Raw genomic sequence first — 26585 nt, forward strand, 5'->3', positions numbered from 1 at the left:
TATATGCTAAAAGCGTTTTAGTGTCTATGATCGAATCTATGCCATTCCAACATTTATACATACATATTGTATGACAGCTATGACATCGTATTTACACTCTGTGACACCCTATGACACAGGACGCCAACATAAGAAACGGGTTTTTCGACATATATATGACCAATCGTCATAGAGTGTATTTGAAGCATTATAATATGGAGGAACATAATCGCTTTATTATCGTGTTATATTAACTTTATTGTTACAATATAAGGAGGGAAAGACCACTTTCTTATTTCCAAGCATTTATATGAGACGTTTTAAGATATTTACAGTGGTGATTACATGTTTTATATACCAAATGTGTATTTTGCAAAGGAGGTGTAGTTACCTATATTAAAAATGGTAAATCTTACAAGAAAAGCAAGTTGACAACGTTGATTGCATTATTTTAAAAGCCAAATATCTTATCTTGTCTCTATTATAATTCAACTCTCATTAAAAAAGCATAATATGCTGTTATATACATATTATATACATGTTATATACATATTATATACATGTTATATACATATTATATTGTAATTTATTTTACATAGTTGTAGTATTTAGGTGGAGACATATTATAACATTACGTATGTTCTTATAACCTAATATGACATATACGGTTATATTTGAGGTACTTAGAAACAAAAGCAGTAGTTTTCATATTGGTAAAATGTTGTCAAGTAATTAAAAATGTCTTTGACTTGCCAACATTTTTCAAAAATGGAAACTGCCGCCTTTGTTTCCAAGCACCACATTTTATTCACATCATTCCTTTTGAATAAGTGGTAAATTTTGAAACTAATAAAAATACTTAGATACTATATTTATTATAATATTAGCTAAGTATTCAAAATTGGTTACAATTAATTTTATTATAATACTTATTATATAATATGTAATAACTATAAAATAATAATGTACAATATAAATAATATCAAATTAAAACACTATTATTTATTAAAAATAGGATAAACTAACATTTTTATTTCAAGACGTACGAGATATAATATATAATATTTACGTTGACAGTGTAAAGCTAGCCTATAACATTATTTAATAATTAAAGGGTCTATATCCATCCACTTGACCCCTCGGGATCTAAATACATAGGTACAAATATTTTATGACAAAACAATAATAATAAAATTAGAATTTTACTTAGGAAATAATTTGAATCGTTCATATGTCATTTATTCGATGGTAAGTTAACCGAAACCATTAGATCGATTCTCAAATATCAGAAAAATATTAAAATGTATTAGAATTTCTTAGGTCAGCTTTTTGGCAAAGTGGCAATGAGTGTGACTTGTAAAATTAAGTAGTATCTATTTGAGATAGGTACGACATTTATTTGAAAATGATAATGCATAATTTAGGTTTTAGGTGATTAGTAAATTGGATATTTGTGTAAAATAAATATTTTTGTGAGTACTGGATTAATTACCCTTATTTATTCTGAATGAATTGAACATAACTTAGTTATGAAGAAAGAAAAACATACTAAAATTCATCATAGTACTAAACACATTTTGACTGACTAAAAGGTAAGTACTATTTAAAGTATGATCCTGAATTAATCAAAAATAAACTTGCTACAAATTACGATTCGGATTGAATACTTTTCTGCATTATTGTGAATCGGCCTAATGGATTCGGCTATTTTACCTTCGTACAAATTACCAGCCACGACAGGTATCTAACCCCCTTCGGGAATAGAATCCATAACATATGGACGAAAAACATAGCGCCTATGATCCTCGGTGGGGACGGCATACTAGTTATTATATTTTATACACATATTAGAATTAAAATTACTGGAATAATATTTACAAAGCAAGATTATAATAATTATTCTACGATGCTGTGACGATTCACTCCCTCTGTCAACTGTCGTAGGTAACTAAAACGCATAGGTATTTTTCAAACCTGGATAAAACGATGTGATAAATTGAATGTTAGTCAGTTTTTTAAAAAGCTTACAAAAAGTTTATTTTTTCCATTTATAAACTAATAACTCAACACAATATATTTTCAAATATATGCCAATCAGTAATATCAGCTATTATTGGGTAAACCAAAAAATATTCGTATACCGAATCCAAAATCAAATATTCTAGTTCGAAATTTGAAATAGTTATACATACAAATCACGTTACAACATTTACTACAAAGTTTTTTCAAAATGCAAAATGAGCTATGTATAATTTTATTTTAATCAGGATTTTAAAATACTGGTTTACGGGAAGACAGTGAACAAAAAAATTGAATCACATTAAAGAAAGGGTGAGAAAGACGAAATTGATACAAGTACGAAATAGGGAAATGATTTAGTAAAGTATTATTTTTCTGTTATCATATCAAAGAAAGAATAATAATACCCACCTACAAACTAAAACCTCCTTCTTTTATTACATAAAATATGTCCATGTGTAATGAATGAGTATTTTACAACGTTTTTATTAGGTCGTATTCTTGTTTGTCCGGTGGTTGTTTATCCAGTACAAATCTTGCAATCGATTTTTAACTAACTTTCCAACTAGCCAGACATTTGAAACTTTTAGAATATATCAGAATACGATGCCAATGCATTCTTTTAATACTTTCAGCCATCTTTAAGTAGAATTGAATTCATTTTCAGTTAATTCTGTTTTGTATGAAAAGTTATTTCGGAAGAAATCCGTAAAAAGTAAAACACTATTATTGGTTGCTAGGGTCTGGGGTCCTAGCAACTAAATTATTAATATATAGGTACGTGCGTTACTATGGAAATCAATATGAAATGTCAAAATGACATTTCAGTACCTATTCTATATTTAGTCAGTATTTCTATCAAGTACATTTTTTTTTGATAATTTAAGTTAGTCAAGTCAAGTTTATATGATTCAACAGAAAATTTAAAAACGTTGTATATAAAAAGTTCTTTTTATCTTGTAATAATTTAACACAATTTCATGATTTTTTGCTTATCAAGTTTTTCTAAGCACTACATATTAATTTAATACCTGTCTAAATTAATTTCGTCACAATTTCTGAGTTGACATTTGACAGGCTACTAGACGAGATATGATTATCGGAAGGCACCAGGATCATCATTATTATTATTATCATCAGTGGCTTAATAACCCAGGGCCTCCTTCATTAAACCCATCATGGGTTAGTGTCCTTCAGATGTCTGCATCAGGTATTGCATCCTTGTTGATTTTTCCAACAATAACCGAAGATTGGCACAGAACCCCTATCGGCAGTGGTATATTGTTCATATTTGCTACATGCATCACCAAATTCAACGAATGTGGATGTAGGTATATTCTGATTGAAAGAAGTTTTAGATTATGTTATTATCTACACGCGTTTATTGTAAATATAATACTGTAATTATTACAGAAAAAAACATAACGAAAAATCTCTACTCTTAAACAAGAAGATTTAGGCAAAAGCCGGAATGCGCTGTCGTCGACTAAATGGGAGGACCTTGTTAGTTCACAATTTTAACACGTAGCCAAGAAGATGTTCTTCGACAGTATAGGTACTACTTGCTCTCAAAAAAAAAAAAATATTCCGATGACTATTTTTATTTCAGCACGAAAATAGCGATATGAAACTATGATTACTTTGGATTTGGTAAACGAATAATCATAATCCACAATAATAAATTATATTGTTCGTAAGTGGTGGACAGTAAAATATGTACACATTAAAGTATTACGTCCACATTAATATACAAATGTGAAAGCCAGTCACCATGGACCAAGGCTTCAAAAGCAGGGTTCACTTTATTACTTTAAACCATAAAACCATGACCTCAAATTTTGAATTCGTATCTTGTTTACGTGACAAAATTTAATGCATATTATTTATGAGACAGCCGTAACTATTGAAAATAATATTTTCTTTAAATCGTGTTTAAGTTTATTCCATATTTTTACACATTTGAGATCTGTACCCTATTACCACACCCGGTAGGGTAAGCCAGTTCCCATTAATTTTGTGTTTCCTGGTCGTGTCTTATATTCACCCTAGCGTTTATTATGCCTGAGGCAGGCTTCACATTGTTTTTATACATCATGTTATGCCACTGTTACACTAGGCAATTTAACTTTTATAGTCGTGTATTTTCACTAATGATTTCACCATTAAGAGTGTTGATGTTAATTGTAGCTATTGTGTTGTCGAATGTTGATCTTCTACGGAGAGTTCTCGGCATGGAATTGGTTGATTTGCTGTCACCTATCGCAATCGTGTTGGTAGAAAAGTTGTTGATTTTGTCGACAACCTTTTTCCTGGTGATGTTTTCAGCTTCTTCTATTGTGTCAGGAAGTGACAAGTCGCTGGTCTCCGGGAAAGCGAGTATTGACAGTCCTGATACGAATGTGCTGGCTCCGAAAAGAAGTAAAGGAAACTCTTTGAAGTACATGCTCTGAAAAACAAACGTTTACTATTTTAAAAGAAACAAAATTAATACTTTTAAATATAGAATGATAGAAACAAAACTATTTTTATTTCGATAATTCGTCAAACGATCATTTTTGTACAAGGCAAACTTGCTTTTCACTCTCTTGAATCTCGAAGATCACTTCTGCTTTTGAGACATTTTTGCCTGCTCTCACGAGGGATGGTTTCCAATCGTAACGCCCTAAAGAATTCATTAACAGGCACCATTAACGAAGGGTACGAGACTAGCCAATGCGCTCCCCAAAGACATAATACATCTTCAGTGATATGCTGTGTATTTTGTTTTTTTAATTGTATTGACATAGATTATGATATTTTTCTTCTCTCTCGTGACGTTAATATTTATTACTATAAATTAGATAAGTATCCATTTTTATATGTAGCAGCAACAAACTAGGGACTGAGAAAAGTGGGGGGAGCTAGGGATGGTCTTTATCCAGCAGTGGATGATGATAATGATATTTTTATTTAACTTGTTTGAAAAGAACCTATTTTTTTTTCAATTGATGCGATTAATTTCGAAGTCGGTTACCTATTATTATGACATATTATGTGTCTTTGTTCATATTTTTCTTGATTTTGATTCTGAAAGTAATTTTCTATTGTATGAATGTTCAAAAAATTGGACTTAGTTTAAGGTTGATTGCAATGTTGTTTATATGCATCAGTCGCCATTTTTTTTTTATATTTTACAACTACTGACATTAAACATGTATGTTAAAAAGGTAAAGGCCATTTTATTTCGTTATTCGCTTTTTTAATTGTTTACTAATATGTTTGCAAAAATAAAACATACTATGTGCAGTTCTAATTAATGTGCTTGACTGTTTTTGCCGAATAAAACTACGGAGACTATCAACTTTAATAACAGTCTAAATTTAAATCTCATGTTGTAAACGTTCTGAATTCTAATTGGTTATGTCCACAATGCTTTTTTTTAAAATAAATAAATGAATAACAATAAAAAAACAAATGAATCGTTTGTATGATCTAATAACAATTCATAGTGTCAGACTAAGAATGTAGGAACAAATGTGTTTTGTGTTTTGATAAATTAGGATATTTTGTTTCCAAATCGCGGGACAAAAATGTAAACTTACCAATATTGGGGTTTGTGGAGCAATAATAGACCCAAGTCTGCCAAACATCGAGCACATACTCTGCATGGCGTGACGGTTTGACGTTGGGAATAGTTCGGCTGTATATACGTAGATTGCAGTGAAGGAAATTGTAATGTTGAATTTTCCAAAGAGGAAAAGTGCCAATTTTAGCCAGCCAATGTCTGAAATAAGAAAAATAGAACATAATATCAAATAAGCACTTTTATGTTATACAATTTAATAGTGAAATTATATATTAATAAAAATAAATCAATTTAGGCATGGGTATGTAAATTGAACGAATTACAGTCTAATACACACTTTTGAGAAATACGAGGGTTCTCCAAGAATTAAAGACCTTTATTATTTAAAAAAAACTAGGAAAATTTTGAAGGTACATATCCACACTATTTTTCGACGTAGTCCCCGTTACGATCGATGCACTTGGTGAGTCGTGGCACTATGTCCTTGATTCCCTTATCGTAAAACTCCGTCGCCGCCGTCCTCAAAAATGTTATCACCTCTTCCTCCACGCCCTCGTAGGTCTCGAAGCGTTTTCCGGCCAAATGTTGCTTAAGGCGAAGACAAACATGGAAATCACTAGGCGCCAGGTCGGCACTATGAGCAAGATGACGGAGGATATCCCATTTGAATGAGTCCAAAAGTGCGGTGGTGACGTTGGTTGTGTGGGGCCGAGCGTTGTCGAGCATTTTGGGCACCCAACGAGTATATACCTTTTCATACCCCAAATTTTACCTCAAAATCGTTTGTATGGTAGACTTATTGACGTCTGGGATCTTAATTGCGAGCTCACAGACTATCAGATGGTATTATTTAGGAACATTATCATTGATTTTCTTCAACAAAACGTCAAAAATTGAGGACCTCCTCTCTCTCCCCTCCTCATCATGACGAGCGTTCATCTACCACTCTAAAACTCAGCAGACCACTTCCTGACATCCCGCTGGTTAATCACATTACCATAAATGGATGTGAGATGACGATGGATTTCAACAGGGTGGACTCCCTCCCGGTTGAGAAAGTGAATGATTGAACGCACCTCGCAAGTCGGCGGGATTCGACAGCGGAGCGTCCATCTCAAACGGACGCAAAGGTCACGGTCACACTGAAGCAGCTACCGAGCCGGCTCACCACTCGTTCTAGAGAGGGAAGTCTGCGTTACACGCAAGTCCTGCCATCTTTTGAGAAACAACATCCGCGTTGCCAACAATTAATAAAGGTCTTTAATTCTTGGACAACCCTCGTATATAACCACAAGAAACATTTGAATTTACTATTTGTTGAATAAAAAAATAGTTTAATAAATTATTAGCAAGCGCAAGTACGTTGTTACCTGTAATCCTGTACTGTAGTAATCCTGACACCGGTTAGTAATTAAGGTAATTAAATACTTTGATTTTAAATAGAAAAGCCCATCGCCAATACGTAACGCAATTTAGAAAGCGCTTCAGAGAGTATTGTAAAACCCATTAGTTAAGACACGCATAGGATGGTGCTCAGTGCAAAAGGGCGCGATTCCCGACAGGTGCAGGTTCAAATCCTACTGGATGTCGTAGTTTTTTCAAAAAGATGTTTTCTAGTGGTTATAATATATTTATCAATTTACATATCAGAAGTGTTTAATCTTTTGAACTATTTGTTGACTAAAAAAAATATATATTGAATTAAGTTTTTTTATTATTCCATTTGAGTATTTAACTCTGTGGAGTGATTCAAGGGTCGGTTAGTAAAAAGGGCGCTTGATTGATACCTTGATTTAAAACACAAAAACCGACAGTAAAAATTAAGACAATTTGATAAGAATTTCATTCTACAACTACTAGTTAAGTTTATCGTAATTAAGTAGGATGTCCGTAGTTTATTTGATAAATTACATTGCGAAAATATACAGGCTCAAGTTACGTCAGGCGTCGTATTTTTTCAAAAAAGATTCTTTTCAGTGGGTATATATTATTTGAAGTGTTTTTAAAATATGTGTGCTCAATATAATATAGAAAGTTATATTAGCGAACCTTATGAATTATTCTTTGAACTAAAGATAATATAGTATATTATAAATATTTAAATTTGACACTTACGACTGGGTACGAAGGCTGATGAAATACACGCCAATCCACTTCCGAAGAACGTAGCAGAAAGCGTAGCCCTCCTTCCAAATCTGTTCATACAGAAATAGTACATGACATATCCAGGAATCTCAATCAAAGAAACCAGGATGTAATTCACGTTTGCGTTTCCAGCGATTGCGACGGAGTTCAAAGACAATCCATAGTAGACGAAGGTGCACGTGGCCCACCAGAATGAACAACACAGCCATCTTATAACCAATATCTTCGATTTAAAGACTTGGATTATTCCTCCGTGGTTCTTTTTCGGGTCGCTGTTAACCTCGGCTTCTGCGCAAGCATGGAACTTTCGCAGTGTCGATTCTGACAGAGTTTTCCCGTTGACTTTGGCGGCTTTTTTCAAAATGTCTGCCGCCGCGATCGTCTTTCCTTTGCTCAGCAACCATCTCACACTTTCTGGCACTAGCCATAGATAGGTTATAATGAGGAGTGGAGGAGTGTAGACGATTCTGATGATATATCTCCAATACGGGACGTACCAGGTGACTAATCCTAATAGCATTTCTCCGATCGCGAAGAATGAACTCAAGATTGTGGTGCAGATTACTCGGTATTTTGCGCCTACCATTTCGATACCTGTAACAGAAAAAAATGTGTGAAGAACAAAGAACCGATAATGGTACATTGAGCTGAAGGAAGTCTTCATTAGTATATTGAAACAATTTGATGATAATACAAAGAATCAAACATGGCCATTTGCTTTATTTTAGCAATACATGTCGAAAAAACGAGAAGACAGCTAAATGGTAACAATAATTTATGTTATTAATACTATCGACCGAAGGTACTTGATGGAATTCGAATTTAAATTATAATGCATTTAAGTTTTGTACTATTCTATTTGAGTCGTTTTTTGCGACCCGGGTCTCACCTTAAATTCATTAGAATATTAATTTATTATTTATTTATTTATTAATGATAGCCGCGCGGTTTAGGCGTCGGCCTATAGCGTCGTGGGTCCCAGGTTCGAATCCTGGGTCTGGCAAGTATACTCATATTGTTCTTCAATTTGTGTATGACTCAGATTATATACCTAGTAGGTTGAGCAAGTGGCTGACATCCATTTCTCGTAAAAATAATTAATTGTGGTTAAACCGTACATGATTTGAGTTTTCCCATCTCCACCCGCCATGTATATGCAGCCGCGGTTTGTGCACGGCCGCCTTCCATGACGCTATAAACGTGTCAGAATGAAAAGATTTTAGTACCACACTTCCTTGTCCCGAAGGGATGCTGCACGGGACTGATGTAGAAACCATGCACCTTAGTGCTTAGAAAGAGTTTTAGAAAATAAAAAGAATCTTGACTTGCTCTGCCGTCATTTATCTTTAATGACAAGAAGTGTCCTCTCTACCGGTGTACTGAAACTTTGCCGAAACAGAGGAGTCAGGAGTTGAAAGTAATGAATCTAAGAAGGGATCAGAATTATTCCGTCCTCCATATGACGCAGCAAATTTTTCGAATGCCTCAAAGTTGGCCTTGGTTGATATCAAGTCGGCATGGCCAATCGGGCCCGTGTGTGGACGGACCCTAATTTAACCATATTACTTCAACTCAGAATAAAATTTCTGTAAGGATAACGGTTAATGAAATATTATCCAAAAACCATTTTTGGCCGCCATTTTACCAAGATGGAATTGTTTTCCTAAAGGTACCAGAGTGGCACCCGGCAGATTCGACCAGAATCGGTAAAAATAACCGTTATTCTCCGACAATACTAGGTTACGCTACGTTTGTATCGGCTGGCGACCTGACTGATATGTTTATTTTTAATAATATTAAAAACTATGATATTAACATATATTTTATTGCACTTGCTGAACATTTACAGATTATAATGATAGCGAGAGGAACTGAGTCATATTATGTAAAAACAATGATAGTGGTTCACCTAGGACTTCTCATTAGGTAAACAACATTTGATTCAAATGCATAAAAAAAACAATTTTCCGCATAGTTTAAATTTCAAAAGACTATCAGCAAAAAACTTGTTTTATTAAAATAAATATAATGTACCCACCTAGGATATAAGCCGAACTGTACACTCCAGATCCAACCACCGGTTCCAAAAATTCGAGTAAAACAAACGAAGTGTAGTCCGGCGCCAGGGACTTGACAAGTCCGAAGATTCCGCTGAAGAAACTCGCCACGACGAGAGCTTTTTGCCGCCCAAACCTGTCGGATATATATCCGGTCATCGGAAGACCGAAGAACTGGCCAGCGTGATTCATGGTACCCAGCAGGGTCTGCTTCCACTTGTTACAGCCGACGTCAAACTGAAAAGAAAAAGAAACATCAAGTAGGTACATAACAATCATTCATTCATTCCAGCGGGTCTATTCTATACACAAGCCTGCTTTCGGTCCGCTACGGCAGCTAAATAGGGTAGGAAAGTATCGACTTCGAAATTCGAATCTACAGATCTTTTTACGTTATTTTCGTCCAATCAAATGTGCCCTTGTCTGGATCAAACATGCATCTAATTATTACCGGCCTCATACATATCTAAATAAATATATAATTTATGTTGTGGGTATAATGCACCATTAGCTTTTTTCCAAAATATTTGAAAACGAATAAATACCTTATAAATAGATTTGGTTGATTTATTTTTTTATAAAAATAGAAAAAGTAGTCTTTACCAACAAATAATAAAATTGTCAGTTAGGAGATATTGATAGTTCACGGTCAATGCGATTTATCTTTTTTTCTCTCTACTGACTGTTGTTGACCGAAAAAAATGCAACGTCACAGCGAAACTAGTTTGTCTATCAATTTTGAATAATAAATATATCCTGGTGACCAGTGAGTGATCAGCTTAATTATTCATACGCAAATTTTAAACCTTAAGTCGGCGATACACAGTTTAATCTGGTCGGTTTAACGATTAAATTAAATTTTAATCTTCAATCAAAATTACGATTGGAAGACGTTGAAGACAAATAATTGAACACTAGTTGATACGAAATTCCATTAAATTTAAATAGATGCTTTAAAATGATCTATCATCGGCACGATATAGTTAAAAAATCTACTACATCTACGTCATAGATTCACTGCTAGATGAATACATACCGACTGTAGAAAGGAAAAAGGGCGTAACCCTCAGTTTTTTTCAAAATAGGTTTTAATGGATAATAACGTTGTACAAGCCTAAATATACGCGTCTAAAGGATATAAGCTTCGAATGCCGATTTATTATCTAAATTTAGCTAACAATTAAAATAAAAAGGAAGTGATGGGGGAAAAGCGACTTAACCATCATTTTTGTTGGGTTAAGATTAAGGATATGAAAACCAAATTATTAATTATCATGCAATTCAAGGTTATGTCTATTTCGTATTTTAACTTCTACCGAAAACCATAACAAAAACGTTTTTGTGCCTCCTGTAAAATTTTATTTGTGTGGATTACACCCTTTTTCCCTTATATAGTCGTAAATATTTATACACAATTTTATATAAACGTATTTGTTTGTATTTAACAAAAACAGCATGGCTGCAAAATTTCAAAACCTACTAACTAACAAATTTTTGAAATTCTGTTTTTTGTAATTCTGTTATTATTAAGTTATAATGCATACGCCACTACCGCTGTCGAAATATAGTATGAAATCGGTTTCTATGTGGGTGAAATCAATTCTTATAAATCTAGCAAGTGACAATACTTTCCTCCTTAAAACAACATAAGTATAAATTATTAAGTGCCATAAAACATGCAAAATTATTCAAAAACATAGTACTATAGATAATACATCCGCATATCTACAAGTATTTTGACTTTTCAAATTATTGTCGGTGAAGTGGGACATGCTTGAATATGTTTTTTGACCTTCCTGAATATTTTGTGTTTAAACAATTACTAGGTTTTGAAATTGGACAGCCGACTGAAATGTGCAGACAGTGTGGGTTAGTTTTTAAAAAAATAATTAACCCCTGCGTAAACCAAGCCATAACAGATAATAGTCAAAAACTCTAAAATATATGCCATTAAATCATACATAATTTTGGATATTTGATAGATAAAAGAATATTTTTTATCAAGCATGCTTTGGTATACCCAGGGATAAATGAATTTTAAAAAACTAGCCCACACCATCATCTGTAATATGTATTCTTAATTCAACGAAAACAAATAAGTATGACGGATCGCCCATAGTATACTAAATCGATTTTTGTTTTGTTTGGGCAGGGTTTAATTGATTTTTAAAAACTAACCAACACTCTTTGTAGTAGGATTAGTTCAATGAAAACAAATAATGCGTGCGACAGAGAAAGTTTAGTGTGCACTATTCATGTCATATCTTAACAGCCTCCACCCCTGCCACTGAGGCGTATAGGTACTAGTTAAATTCCAAACAGTGACCTAAAATTTTTCATTTACAACAGAAACAAAAAAATAGCCATATATAAACTTGTTAACTATCGACAGCGTAATATACAATTTAAAAATATGTTGTACCTATAGCAAAATCACGTCCTAATGTTAATAAACATGAAATAAAATTGCGCCGCAGGCGATATGTCTATTATACTTGGAAGACAAGTACCTACGACTGTTTGAAAATATGACGTTTTATCAGAATTTTATAGGGGAGTATGTTTAATTCAAGAGCATCCGTTTTTCATATAAGTAATTTAGTAAATTGAAAATAAAATTTCTTTTTATTTAGCTTCTACTCTTAAAATTTGTCATGGAGAACTGATCAATTAACAATGGTTTAACATTTAAACGATGACTTATTTAAATTGACACGTCTATAGATGTATACTGAACGTTGAACGGATCTAGGACGATTTCACGCCGGACAACTGGACGCCACGCAATTCGAAAATAAATAGACGTTAGGTACTTATACGTACTTTAAAAAAAATATTTAATATTATTATTTATATTTAAATTATTATATTATGATTTAATAGTTCGTGAGAATTTAAAGAACGTAAATAATGATTTAATTGTGCATATGTTTAAGTTCTAACGAAAAAGAGTTTTTAATTTTATATAATCCTCAATCCGCAATACTTATGAAAATAAGTAATAAATAAATAAATAACACTATGTTTAGAGTAAAATGAATTAAGACTACTAAGTAGTAGATAGAAACTGATTAAAATTCATCGTCTACGTTCTGTTTACGTGTCTACGACAGTGAGGCGTCCAATTTTCCTGGCGTCCAGTTGTCCCATTCCCACGTTGAACAACAATTCTAAAACCACTATATTGTCGTTTTGTCCAAAACTGTTTTGAGGCATTAATAAATAACATTATAATAATTAATTTAGGTACATCCATACCACATAATTTCGTTCAACGCATTTTTTAAAAACTGAAATAAAGAAGTCGACTTCATTGAAATGTGTAAACGCCTTTCAATTCCTTTGTTTCAATTTTGTTGAACCAACTGAATTATCCAACTAAAGTAAACCGTGTATTTCCACCTTTAGTATCCGTGCATTATTTGAACTTTCTCTAAATTCCTTTCTTTAAAAAAATCTTTTTAATACATAGTTATTGCGCAATAAGTGGCTAATAGTGGCATCCTTCATATAATAATGCAATATATAACAATATTCTTCTTCATCGTCAGCGATAGCCCGTGGTAGGCCTGCGTCCTGGCTCCTGTAACAACTCTCTCTTTAACAAGCTTTCCAAGTCAGGCATACGGCAGCCATTGGTAGCTACATCTAGGTTGTTATTGCTTTAACCTTTAACCACTTCCTCTGGAAATGTCCTAAAATGTATAAGGGAAGAGCCAGCTGTTGGGCCCATCTGACTGTCCGATCTGGTCGCCATAAAGGCCAAATTTTGTTGCATTTAGAAAATTCCGGCGTCATACTACCAACGTGAAGATCTCTTCACTTAAAATGTTCGTCAGTTTTGTATTAGTTTTTGTTAATTACTACATTTTTTTTTAATTGTCTCGACTTGCTCATCTCTCCTATGGGTATTCTTAACTTAAAGTCATGTAAATTCAGTCAAAGCACATTTGAGTGCATGGCGACCTCAATATTGGGAAACTACTCCTGAGTCATTCCCAGTCATAAAAAAAATATGCTTATCATCCAAAAGTGGGGTTTCGTGATCGCCCGATTCAGACCGGGTGTGGTTTGGTGGGACCATTAAATTGATTTATGTTATTCTATTATCTAAAAGGGGCGTCATTAGCAATATTTCACACAATAAAGTAAAAATACGTACGCCATATAAACCAAAATAGTAGAATTATGTTGAATACTTTCCATTATTTGTAGAACTTAGACTTCTACATCGAGACGTACACGTCACTGTGGTCGTTTCTGGAACTAAAACCATTCCAGCATGTGAAAAACGCATGGCGTAATACTTAAACCACAAACAGTGCCATGACGTAGATGTAAATATATTATAGAAGACGTTCTTCACGCGTATTTTTTTATCGACGGTAACTTAAAATAATACGCACAAGACTTATATTGACATTACTTGAGACTTGCATTCCAATGAATAATTACGATTTGTATGTTTACTTGGTTTACCACCTAATGCTTCTTTATTTAACCATTACTGTACGAGTATGAGTAAATCAAATCAAATTTATTTATTTTACAAATAATGAATATAACAAATTATAAATTCAAAGCGTTCACGACATGACATAAAACAAGTGTTAATAATTAAAAAAAATGAAAATACAGAGAATAAGTAATAAAATAAGAAAATAAATAAAATAAAATAACAAAGTAAAAGTAGATGGAAGCACACAGAGTGAACTTTGATAGACCCTATCTTAAAAACTTACAAAACAACGTCCACCTAAATTCACCCTCACGTAAGTGGAATATATCAATATCCGAAGCGATTTCATTAAACATGGTTACTGCCCTCTCAATTGGTATTACTAATGGCAGGTTAGTTCTGCACCGTGGGAGAACAAACAACGGATGCCCTCGATTCCTAACGTAATTATCAGAGACACACAAGCCAATACCACCAAGAATGGCAGAGTTCACATTTACGCCGCGTATAAGTCTGAAAAAATATCTAGCTAAATAAAGATCCCTTCTAAATTTTAAGCTACAGTATGTAAGCATCCCTAAGAGAAAATCAGTCGGATAGAGCCACGGATAATATCCATACAGCCGAAAGTAAAGGAGTCTTAAAAATTTCTTTTGGACTCTCTCCACCAAATAATATATTGACTAATTATGTGTAGTACTTCTTACGATCACGTACAGACCTACAAACTTATCTGAATGATTGATGGGGGAGCCACAATCAAAAACTACCCAATCAAGACTCGCAACTGGACAGAATCTGACATTTGAATGACGTTTTCAAAATGGCCGTTCTTCAGATAAGTTTTTATAAGATGTATTTGGCCACGTATTTTTTTAGATTTATGTGAGGTGTAAATGAGAACTCTGCCATCCTTGGTAGTATTGACTTGTATGTCCCTGATAACTATTTTAGAAATCGGGAGCATCAGTTGTTTGTTCTCTCGAGGAACAGAACTAACCTGCTATTGGTGATGCCAATTGGTAGGGCAATAACTCTGTTCAACCAAATCGCTTCAGATGTTGATATATTCCACCTACGTGAGGATAAGTATAGGTGAACGTTGTTTTATAAATATTCATAAAATATGGTCCACTTAGCTCATTCGGTGTGCTTCCATGCTTTATAATTAATATTTTTTATAATTTAATTTAATTTTTGTACTTTTACTTTACTTTTATACTGTTTTTGTGATACTGCATATATTTATTTCTTCTTTACACTGTTTCTTTGTTTTTAAATGTCTTGTGAACGTCTTAAATTTATAATTTGTAATGTTCACGGAACTTATGTAAAAAAAAATGAATTTAAATTTGAAATAAGTTTGTAGGACTGTATCATTTTTTCCTCTCAGTTGTATTTTACCCAATTCCAAAATACATGTTGTCCATCAACGTATAATAATATAGTCCTGGTTTCAAGATGGCAGTGCCGAATTTTGTCCCACCACCAATCGTTGGGTGTCTAAGATTAATTAATGCGTTCATTCATTAATTATTTCATTCATTCATTACATTCATTAATTCAATAAGTATTAATTCAATCAATTAAACGTACCTCGCTAACAATGGTGTTGTGCTGACCGTACACCCACGAATCGCACTTGACCGTTTGGTTAGTTTTGAAAATCCCTGTTGGGCAGGTGTCATTGAACAATATATGGATCGAATTCTCCCCATAGACATCCGTGTAGTTCCCATTCGAGGCATATCTCTCGCACCTGTCGTATACATTGTCCAGTCGAGGAATGGCGTTCGGAAGCCAGGACGGCTCGAATTCTTGCATGGCGCCATCGCATTCTGGTATCTTACATCTGAAATTAAGATTGATAGTCTTTTAGATACCTATTACCGAATTTCTACCACTCAATCATGGTACCAGTCAAGGAATAATGGTATTACGTTTGCAGATATATAATACATATATATTTAAATTTATTAAGGTCAACCAACAGGATCAATCACAGGAATACATATGAATATAATATAGAAAAAAAAAATATGTGATGGTCCCAATAGCAGGCGGACACAAAAAGCATAATAAATCAAATTAAATTAGATCAAATAATATTATGTACAGCTGTTATGAATGCAATGCAAGAAAAGAAAAATACAATAATAATTACAAGATAAAAAGAACTGTTTATATACAACGTTTTTAAATTTTCTGTTGAATCATATAAACTTGACTTGCTAGCTTAAACGATCAAAACAATTTGTACTTGATAGAAATAATACTGACATGTCATTTTGATTTACATAGTAACGCAATTGTACTCGTATATTAATAATTTAGTTGCAAGGACCATCCGTTTAGCAACCAATAATGGTGTTGAAATAACTTTTCATACAAACCAGAATTAACTGAAAATGAATTCAATTCTACTTAAAGATGGCTAAAAGTATTTAAAAAATGCATTGGCATAATGTTCTAATAAATATTCTAAAAGTTTCAAATGTCTAGCTAGTCGGGAAGCTAGTTAAAAATCGATTACAAGATTTGTACCGGACAAAGAGCCACCGGACAAATAAGAATACGAGCTAAGAAAAACGTTGTAAAACAAGCAGTCATCCAGATACAATTAATTATTAGTCGAGGATTTTGGAGCAATTTAATTTGAAAGAGGCAAGAGAATAAAACAGATCCACTCGATCACTGTGAAGATTCTAGGTTCTGAAGAGTCGAGCCACCGGACAATTATTGTAACCTAAATTGGTTTTATATATGTACGATAATAATTGATAATAATATTTATATATTTTATATAACTAAGAATTAAGAAGTTAGAATATTATAATATAACAGTTGCTGTTTTTGAGTCCTACACAAGAGTGAAAGCTTGGTCAGCTCTAAATAATTATCTGCTTCTGATAGTTTGCGATAAAGATTTAAATAATCTTAATCACTTCCTTCTGGCGAAAGTCAATAGTGTGAAATGGACAAAAGTATTTCAAGAGACGAGTAGAGGAAGAGACTCGCGCATACGGACTCCGTATTTATAGGAATAAGACCAAGTTAATGGTTATCGATCGGGATAATCTTATACACTCTGCAAGTACACTCCGAGATGTAGAAACAGTGGACAAGTTTGTATAATATCTAATATCAACCAATAGTGGAAAAGTGGATGTGACTGCTCCATATTTTTGTACCTATAGTGTTTAATCACGGACTTTAGGTAAAGGACAAGGGAGTGGAAGGCAATTATTGATGCCTTCAAAATGTAGTGTTTTAATACCGAATGCTTTAATATTTATTGGACAGAGCACAGGACAAACCAGTCGATTATCCAGAGACTCTTAATAACGGAATGGCTCTATAAATGAAGAAGTTTACTGGGGGCAGCTATCACTTTGCCTTGAGATATGCAGAGAATTGTGAAGGGGTGGAGAGTCTTAGTCGCTCAGAAGATGGCTGCATTTCAGGATGGACATGATCCTCAGATATGAGGGAATGTGAGAGAAGAAGAGAATGTGCTATGCACTTTGTTTTATTTTAAGTAGGAGAGTCAATTCAATTCAATTTATTTATTTTACATATTGTGGACATTACAAATTATAAGTTTAAGACGTTCACAACATGACATTTAGAAACAAAGAAATATTATTAAAACAGTATTAGGTACATAACAAAAGAGATAGATCAGTATTAAGTTATTCTACAGTATAAATGTGTAAATACAAAAAATATAAAGTATATAGGTACAAGGAAGTACACTGGATGAGTTAAGCAGACCATATTTTAAGAATTTATAAAATAACGTCCACCTATACTCATCCTCACGTAGATTGAATATATCAACATCCGAAGCGATTTGGTTGAACAGAGTTATTACCCTCCCAATTGGCATCACCAATGGCAGATGCACACATATGGTCCCTGCAGAGACACACAAGTCAATACTACCAAGAATGGCAGAGTTCTCATTCACACCACGTATAAATCGAAAAAAATACGTGGCCAAATATTGATATCTTCTAGCACTTAAACTACAGTATGTAAGCATACCTATGAGGAAGTCAGTTGGATAAAGCCACGGATAGTATCCATATAACCTCAAATAAAGGAGTCTCAAAAATTTGTGACGTATCATCAATAATTAATTATTATTGATCACTGATACCAGTGATACCAAAAACATGATTGTTCTAACTACTATATTCTATTAAATACTCACAGACAAGAGAAACAATAATTTAATACTTATAGAAATATTTGAAAAACCTCAGAAACACACATATTACATAAATTTTAGAAAAAAATTAGACCGAGTGATACTCGAGCTCAGATCTCTCACTTTGACCTATAAGCTATCGATTAATGTGAATTATTTCTTATATTTACGTTTAAAATGAGGTATTTAAAATTCCAGCAATCGGTATTTTTCTAATATTTTTGTTTCTGAGGTTATTTAAAATAATATTATTTCTATAATAAAGAATCAAACATTTTTAAAACCTTGTGCATATTCAATATTGAATGAAAAATACTAATTTCAATAATGTATTATTGAGTGATCACTGAAGGTGACAAATCTATAGGTGCCAAGGTGAAAGAGAGAAAACGTTGTCCGTTAATCCAGTTATACTGACAATATTAATTAGAATCATTATATACTGGAAAGTTGCGAAGGAACAACTCACGTACGTATCAGCATATTTATTAGGGAAAATTCTATTTTCTTTACAACACTTGTTTAGATAGTCCTTCCCATATCAGATAGCAAGATTATTTTTACTTGAAGAAGCAACTTGAAACACAAAATATTGCAAGGGTATCAGTTTTCATAATATTATTTTCATAAGTTCAATAACTTACGATTAGCAATAACAATAACATAATATTATAATTCTTTCAACAAAATATTGTAAGTTTTTCGTCTGGTTTTTGTACCTATATCGTAATAATATATTGAGCTACTGATGTAGCAATATTATGATTTATTGATTCACTTCAAAATTAGAGCAATAATACATAGATGCTGTCGGATCTCGTGGTGCAGTGCGTAAGGCGTTGGCCTCCCACCCGAGAGTTCTGGGTTCGATTCCCGGTGAGGACACATTATTTATGTGATTTTCTCAAAACCAGGGTGTTTGTGATTGTTCAAAATTAATAACAACCATCTTGTACGAAAAGGCAAGGACATGGTTATTAATAATTCTAAAAAAAAATACATAGATGTTATAATAATACTTTCTGTATTCGGTCATATATCCCGCATAGAATTTGATAGGTAACTTGGAAACAGTCATGATAATTGATAAGGTCGAAAGTCGGAGAGGGAGAGCAAGAGCTTCCTTCAGATGGATAGACCAAATAATCAAGGCCGCAGGTTTCACAGTGACAAATACCCGCTGAGTGCCGAGAGGAATGGAGCCAAGTCCTGAAGAAGGCTGTCACACGGCCATATAATTTTGGTCACGATCCTCAGTCATTAGGTCACGACGAAGAAGAAGAAGTTGAGACCGTGATTCCGAGCCACCGTAAGTGATTATATTATAAATATATTATGACACCGTAGATCTCTCTAAATAGTCTCAATCAAGGTAAGTAGGTATCTATTATTGGTAGCTGGATTCAAGCCACAAAAGCCATTTGTCAATATTAATGAAATTTGGGAATCTCTTCAATTGCATGACTATTAGTTAAGGTTATATTTCAGCTGGGGCGCGGTCTAAAACGATCGTCACTACGCGACGCGAAGATTGAGCAAATGACGCGTGCAGAACAAAATATAATGGTCATAAAAAGTCAACATGCGTCCATTTAATGTTATGTTTATTGTTCTATGACTAGTGATAATAATATTCATTGACATGTTTTCTTTTTCAAGTAAATGGGTAACGTTTTTTAGTCATCTTTACACGATTTAAGAATTCATTCCCCTGATACCATCACAAAACAAATTGACGTGTTCACAGCTCGACTTTCGCTCTCCGATTGCCAGCCAGTCCGAAATTTCGTCACACCTACAGTTGAAAATTATTTGCCGTTTCACTGAAGTACCGTCTTAATTTCGCCGTGATATGGTATGGTGAAGGTGGCTACAATGATAAAATACAATTTAGCCGGAATCCGATTGATGTAAGTTTAAGTCGAATAAGCCGCGATGCCACGATCCGACTACACTGGCGGACACACTCTCGGACCTTCCGAGTTGGCTTGGATAGGAGTAATTGGTATGAAGCTGTCTCGTACTAGTGCGCTCGGATGGCACTTGGTCTGAGTGTACTCGGATCGTGGCAACGTGGCTATAATTATGAATATTTCTTAGGTGCTCCATAATATGTATGTAAAATCGGCAACGTTTAATTGTTTTTTTTTGTTTATAGTTTTTGTCTATTTCACGTTTATGCTTGACATTTAATAAACATATGCTAAAATGGTAACAATACATTCTATTTTTTATGGGGAGAGTCGGTACATCAAACTTGAGGGTCTTTGTTGAGTGACGATCTGAAACATTCGCCGTTCGAATCGCATGTGTTGCCAAGGAAGGAGGACAGGAGGGCAATGACGTAATCATAGAAGATAGCAACATAGCATTGTTATCGTGTAGGGTATATATCTACTCTTGTCTCCTTGCTTTATGATGGTACATATCCTCTCCCCGACAGATAATTTTAGATGATCCACTCAGCTGATCATAATCTAAACATGTAAAAATGTGGAAATAACCAGAATAAATGAAATGTTGCCTTCTTAGCGTTTTTCTTACCAGATTGTCATTTTTTGTGTCGAAGTATTAGCACTTATTGTAACAATTACAATAAGTTAGTTGTTATTGTTACAATAAGTGCTATGTTTTAACAGCATCTCTCTTGGCTCTGTTTAGACGGCTTAATTTATTGTAATTGTTACAATAAACGCTAATACTTCGATAAAAAAATGAAAAACTACCCTCGACAGCTGCCGACAGCGGCCTATAGCAAGACTTGTGTACTTATAAAATAGATGCTCCGGCGTATTGTGTTAAATCTGGCGTTTTTCAAGACAGTAAACTGTTTAAAAGTTCTCACAAAAAAAGATAGAATATTACGCAAATTTCCTTGAAAATAGCCTTTCGAAGCTTATAATGTTTTACCAATGAATTAAATGTAACATACGATAATCAAGTGATGACCAAGTTTCGTAACTGATTATTTTTGTTGTATGACTTTGTTGAGAATCTTTCAATATATTATTTTGTCCTCGCAAAACAATTTTCCAAATTATGACCTATTTTTAGAAATAAAAGCATTTTTGCATATTTTCATATAGCATATTTTTATGTTATGACAATAAATTGGAAATCATGGTTAAATTAGGTATAATATGTTAACACGCATCTCATATAATCATGTCCCCAAACCAGTCGATCAAAGCTCTTAACAATCTATTACGATCCAGTCATTCTCACCGAATTTTCGAGACCTCGAGCGATATTGTTCTTAAAGCCTAGGGAGTCTATATATATTTTGTATTTTTGTCTTACAGTAGAAAAAAGAGGCCATTTAGTCCCTCTCAATAATGTATGATATAAAAATAAAATATTATACAGTGCTGACTCTGTCAATTCCAAGGAGAGATCAGTGTATAACTCCTATTTTTCCTTGTTATATATTTTTTCTTTCTTCCCTCAGACCCACGACGAAGGACCATGAGGTTTTCGTTAATAGGTGGGTAAACGCGAGAACTACAGATTGTGCGGATAAAAGGCCGTTTGGCTTGAGTGCCTCATATTATACATTATATGCAATATAATAGAAATCATGTATATGACCCGTTTGATGGAATTTCGATTGTCGGTATGTATTGACATGTTAGGATTTTTATATCGCAGGATTTCGCCTTGGGACTTTGTGACCTAGGCTAGAGTTAATCAAATAATGTCTTGAAGATAATATAACCCTCATGGATTATAGAGAAAATGGTAGACATACAAGGAAGTAATAACAGGCTGACACGATAGTGATGTTAAGTATGTTGCTATTTACAATGATGAGGTAATTATTAAAAAAATATATAAATACTCTATCAATTGATGTGTGCAATGAAGAGATAGCAATTATCTTTTTATCATGACAATTAGTATAAGCGGACAAATATCATGAAATTCTTTAAAGTTTTGATCATACTTTAACGGCCCACATGCCCAACGTAGGTCAAAATAAAAAAAGGTTTTTTTTCGGTTAGATACATGTTCAAACACGCGCGTTAACATGCTATTACTCCCTACTTCAGTTATCGTTTGTCAACTTACGGCTATGGCCGTATGTTGTAGCTTAACCACTGGGAAATGCCAATAGAAATGGCGTATTTCAAAAAAATACTACCTTATTTTTACGTCAATAATTGTTATAAAACAATCAATATTCGTAGGATGTTTTATCACATTTCAATGGTCAAAGGCATAGCTTATAATCAATATCTTTATGTGGTAATCTTGCCCATTTTTTTGAATAATAAAATGCCTAATTCTTGTTAAATTTGGGATCACAGAGATTATAAATGTAATTTTTTAATAATATAATAATATCGACATAAATTTTATTAATGGTTTTATAAATGTGTTTAAAAATTAATAAATTTAAAAAATCTTAACACCACTGCACATGGATGTATTGAAATATGACTATATACTAAAACATTAGATCGAGAGGTTTAAAAGAATACTATTTTATGTAATAAAAATACTTTATGCAGTCATCAAATGTTTAAAATAAATATAAAGGATAATAAGGCTTCAAAATTAAATAAATAGATTATCTACAACGTTCACTACATACTACAAAGGAATGTTCAGGCTAATACTTTGAAAATACCATAAAATCTCCATTTTGACCTTCGTTGGGCATGTTGGCCCTTAATACAACGGATTTTACCTTTTTAGGTAAATTTGACGTTTTCGGTCATCCAGCATATAAATTCTGAAAACGTTCCTATTCACCTCATTTTACTGTACATATTAATAATAATTCGCGGTAAATACAATTTATATTGTTACAGTACCTACCTAACAAATATTGTTTACACAATACTAATGCTAAAAGTTTACAGATTACGTCAAATGTATGTATTATTTATATAGAATATACACTTATAAATATCAAATGTTGACGTTTAGGTACCTACTAGCATTGGAGTTTATATAATGGGAGGATCTGGGTTTGAACCCACGCTAGATGTGAAAAACTCACACGATTTTCAAACAATACAATCTACGACATGAATGTTTGGAATGTGTCCCTCCTTCAATTTCTACTAGTAGAATTTAAGTTGTAACAAATTTGTTTAAATAAGATCATAATAAAAAATAGCATGGCATTTATCTGTATTGTTTATATAGAAGGATATTATTGTTTCAATTGAAATATATTATTTAATACAACAAATTCAGTATGACTTTAATAGAGAAATACATGATTCAATAAATATACCATACCCATGTTTTTACAATTAAGGGCATGTGTTGTAATAGGGTTACGTTAAAAATACGTTAAATTAATAAAAAAAATACCTCCCAAAAGACTTGTAGGAAAGTTAAAATTTTACACCAATTTCCTTGAAAATGGCCTCTCGAAGTTTATAATATCTTACCAATGAATTAAATGTAACATACGATAAAGTGATTTCGTGACCAAGTTTCGTAACTGATTATTTTGTTGTATGACTTAGTCAAGAATCTTTCAATAAGTATATTATTTTATCCTCGCAAAACAATTTTATTTTACCTATTTTTTTTTTGGAATTTTTAGTAAATCTAGCTTATTTTTTTACCCTGTTTGGCATACTTTTGTGAATGACAATTGACAACCATGGTTAAATTAGTTATATATTTGTATTAGGTACATAAAATTATATCCCCAAACCAATAAGGGGCCATTAGATAGATGAAATTAATAGTTAAGTTTTGCGAAAGTATACTGCAATGCAACACACAAGATTGAGAGATATGGAATTAGTTTGTAGAGATATTCATCAGCAATTACCAATTATTGCCAAACGAAATTTCTAATAATCATTTAAAAATAACTGTACTTTAATCAATATGAAAAGAGTACACATAGTTAACGTAGTAATGATTATATTTTCTTATAGATACCTGAAAGGTTGATCTGCTGTCGTAAAGATGAAAGATGCGGTCAAAAATCCCGTGAAGATGATCGGAACAGCTATGAGCATATAGTTCATGAACTGATACTTCCCGAAGTTCCCTATCTCCTCGAAAATGGACTCCACGTGAAAGGTGGACCCACTATCACCAGAACTTCTGCGTCCTTCTTCAACCATTTTGCCGAACGATTGGTAACTAAACACTGATGTAAATTCGCACGACTATTTAATTAGCATGACTTTAAACAGTTTAAGCATGTAATTGAATTAAATTAAGTTGTTTCTCAAACACTTCGTTTATAACATGTAACTGAGTGCAACACTAGTATCTATTTGGACTGTTGCCTGTATACTGAGTCCTTTAAAACAAATATCCGTCCAGTTAAATATATGCATCATCAGAAGGATTGTCAAAAGATTTATCAAGTTTCTTATTACAACTAAATTAATATGTTTATGTGTACCGATAATAATAAACCAAATAATTGAAATATTAAATTATCTAAAAACGTTTATAAGAAATTGTCGATGCGGTTTTATGATTCTAGTTTAATTTTGCATGCGTGTTAGAAGGATATAATATAAACCAGTTTGATAAAGTGGTATCAGAGATTTTGATAATACAGCAAAGGTCTTGGGGTCAAAAATACCTGTACGTCACTATAATCAAGCCTTAACAAGGGGTAGCGGTTCTCAATATAAGGCTCGTTTGATATAAAAGATGAATATATTCCATTATCTTTTATTTTTGATAATGAAATGGTCATAAATAACATACGTAGGAAAGACGTAACAATAAAAACGTAACTAGAGAATATAAATTAATAATATACACTTATTCCATACGCGTATGTGATGGAAGAGTAGTAATGTGCTTCCTTATGCCGTGTCCACACTGGCAACCTCGTTAGATTTTACGATACTTATGATAATTATCGTAAAATTTAATGAGGTTACCAGCGTGGACACGGCATTATGAAGTCGTAGGAGTCCTGTTCAAATACATTGTCTGAAAAATTCACATATTGTGTTTGGATTCTTGGCTGACAGGGTTCTAGCCTATTTTACTGCGTACATGCCTGGGGACCCGCTTCACGATGTGGAGGCCATGGTGTTAACTGTCAATACTCGATGGAAAAACATTGTAATAATTAAAATTAGACACAAATTGCATCTATTCCACATAGCTTAATAATAATCAAGATTGATAATGAAACGGGTCCTGATTATTATTAATATTATGCGAAATAAGTATTTAATACATATTGTGTTTTATTTCAATTAATGAAATGTAATTTTGGAAGAAGAAAAGAACAAAAAATCGATAATGAGACAAAATGGTGCTGATATCTAGACGCTGGTTTACCTTGGCATTGGTGATGATTATTGAAAGGATTTAAGTAAGTTATATCGAAGCAGAAAAGGAGAAAACCTACATGGCGGCGCCAAATCGTCGTCCGTCCAGATGGAAACATGACGTATCACTTCTAATCATCATAATGAACTGAAATTCTACATTCTAATACACCGCAAATTGTAAGTAGGTAAAGAACGATTCCGAAAACTGACAATAATTATTTAATCAGTTTTTAAGACTATTTAGTTACAATATTTAACGTTAGATGGCGTCAACTAATTAAAACTAATCGCATCCAATCAATAATAAATTATACGTGTTTGTATTGAACAAAAAAAGCATAGGTAGGTACTTATAGAAGAATACATAGCTTGAAAACACCTTAGATATAATTATTATTATACCCACTAGAAACAATCACATTTGAAAAAATACGACGCCCGACGGGTTTGAACCCGTATATTCACAGGTTTCGCGCCAATATGTTTTAATCAATTAAGTTACGGGCCTCCTACTTAATTACGATAATTTAAATTTGTAGGTCCCACATAAAATGCTTATCTATTTTTTTCTAGTGGATATAATATTTGAGGTGTTTTCAACTTATGTAGAATGTTCAATTGTTCAATATATGAAATGCTACATTCTCAAAACTTTTGAATTATTAGTTGAATAAAGGAAATGGTTTATTAAAAATATAGACACATGTAATGTATAAAGATTGGCATTATGTACCATTGTGTCATATAATATATGTAATAAAATCATTATTATATTATAAACATTTCTTTTACTTCTAGATGGGCTTATTTAAAATTTTATCACGCTATATTTTAGGAGGTATTAACTTGCATGTGTCAATAAAAAATG

The 26585-nt window shown here is 32.9% G+C and overlaps 1 protein-coding gene across 1 annotated transcript; it reads right to left on the reverse strand.

The window, feature by feature from the left end:
- Window positions 1-2364: 2364 nt before the first annotated feature.
- Window positions 2365-24718, reverse strand: LOC147075907 (organic cation transporter protein-like). The gene is made up of 6 exons (XM_085942228.1): window positions 24348-24718; window positions 15821-16076; window positions 9747-10002; window positions 7679-8302; window positions 5580-5761; window positions 2365-4444 (listed from the first exon to the last, which is right to left on the reverse strand). Exons 1-6 carry the CDS (start codon window positions 24533-24535, stop codon window positions 4127-4129), a joined length of 1824 nt encoding a protein of 607 aa, XP_085798354.1. The 5' UTR covers window positions 24536-24718; the 3' UTR covers window positions 2365-4126.
- Window positions 24719-26585: the final 1867 nt, after the last annotated feature.

Source organism: Rhyacophila brunnea, unplaced genomic scaffold, assembly GCF_057557595.1.
Source record: "Rhyacophila brunnea isolate RB1 unplaced genomic scaffold, BYU_Rbru_1.0 scaffold_14, whole genome shotgun sequence".
In the NCBI taxonomy this organism is placed as follows: Eukaryota; Metazoa; Arthropoda; class Insecta; order Trichoptera; family Rhyacophilidae; genus Rhyacophila; species Rhyacophila brunnea.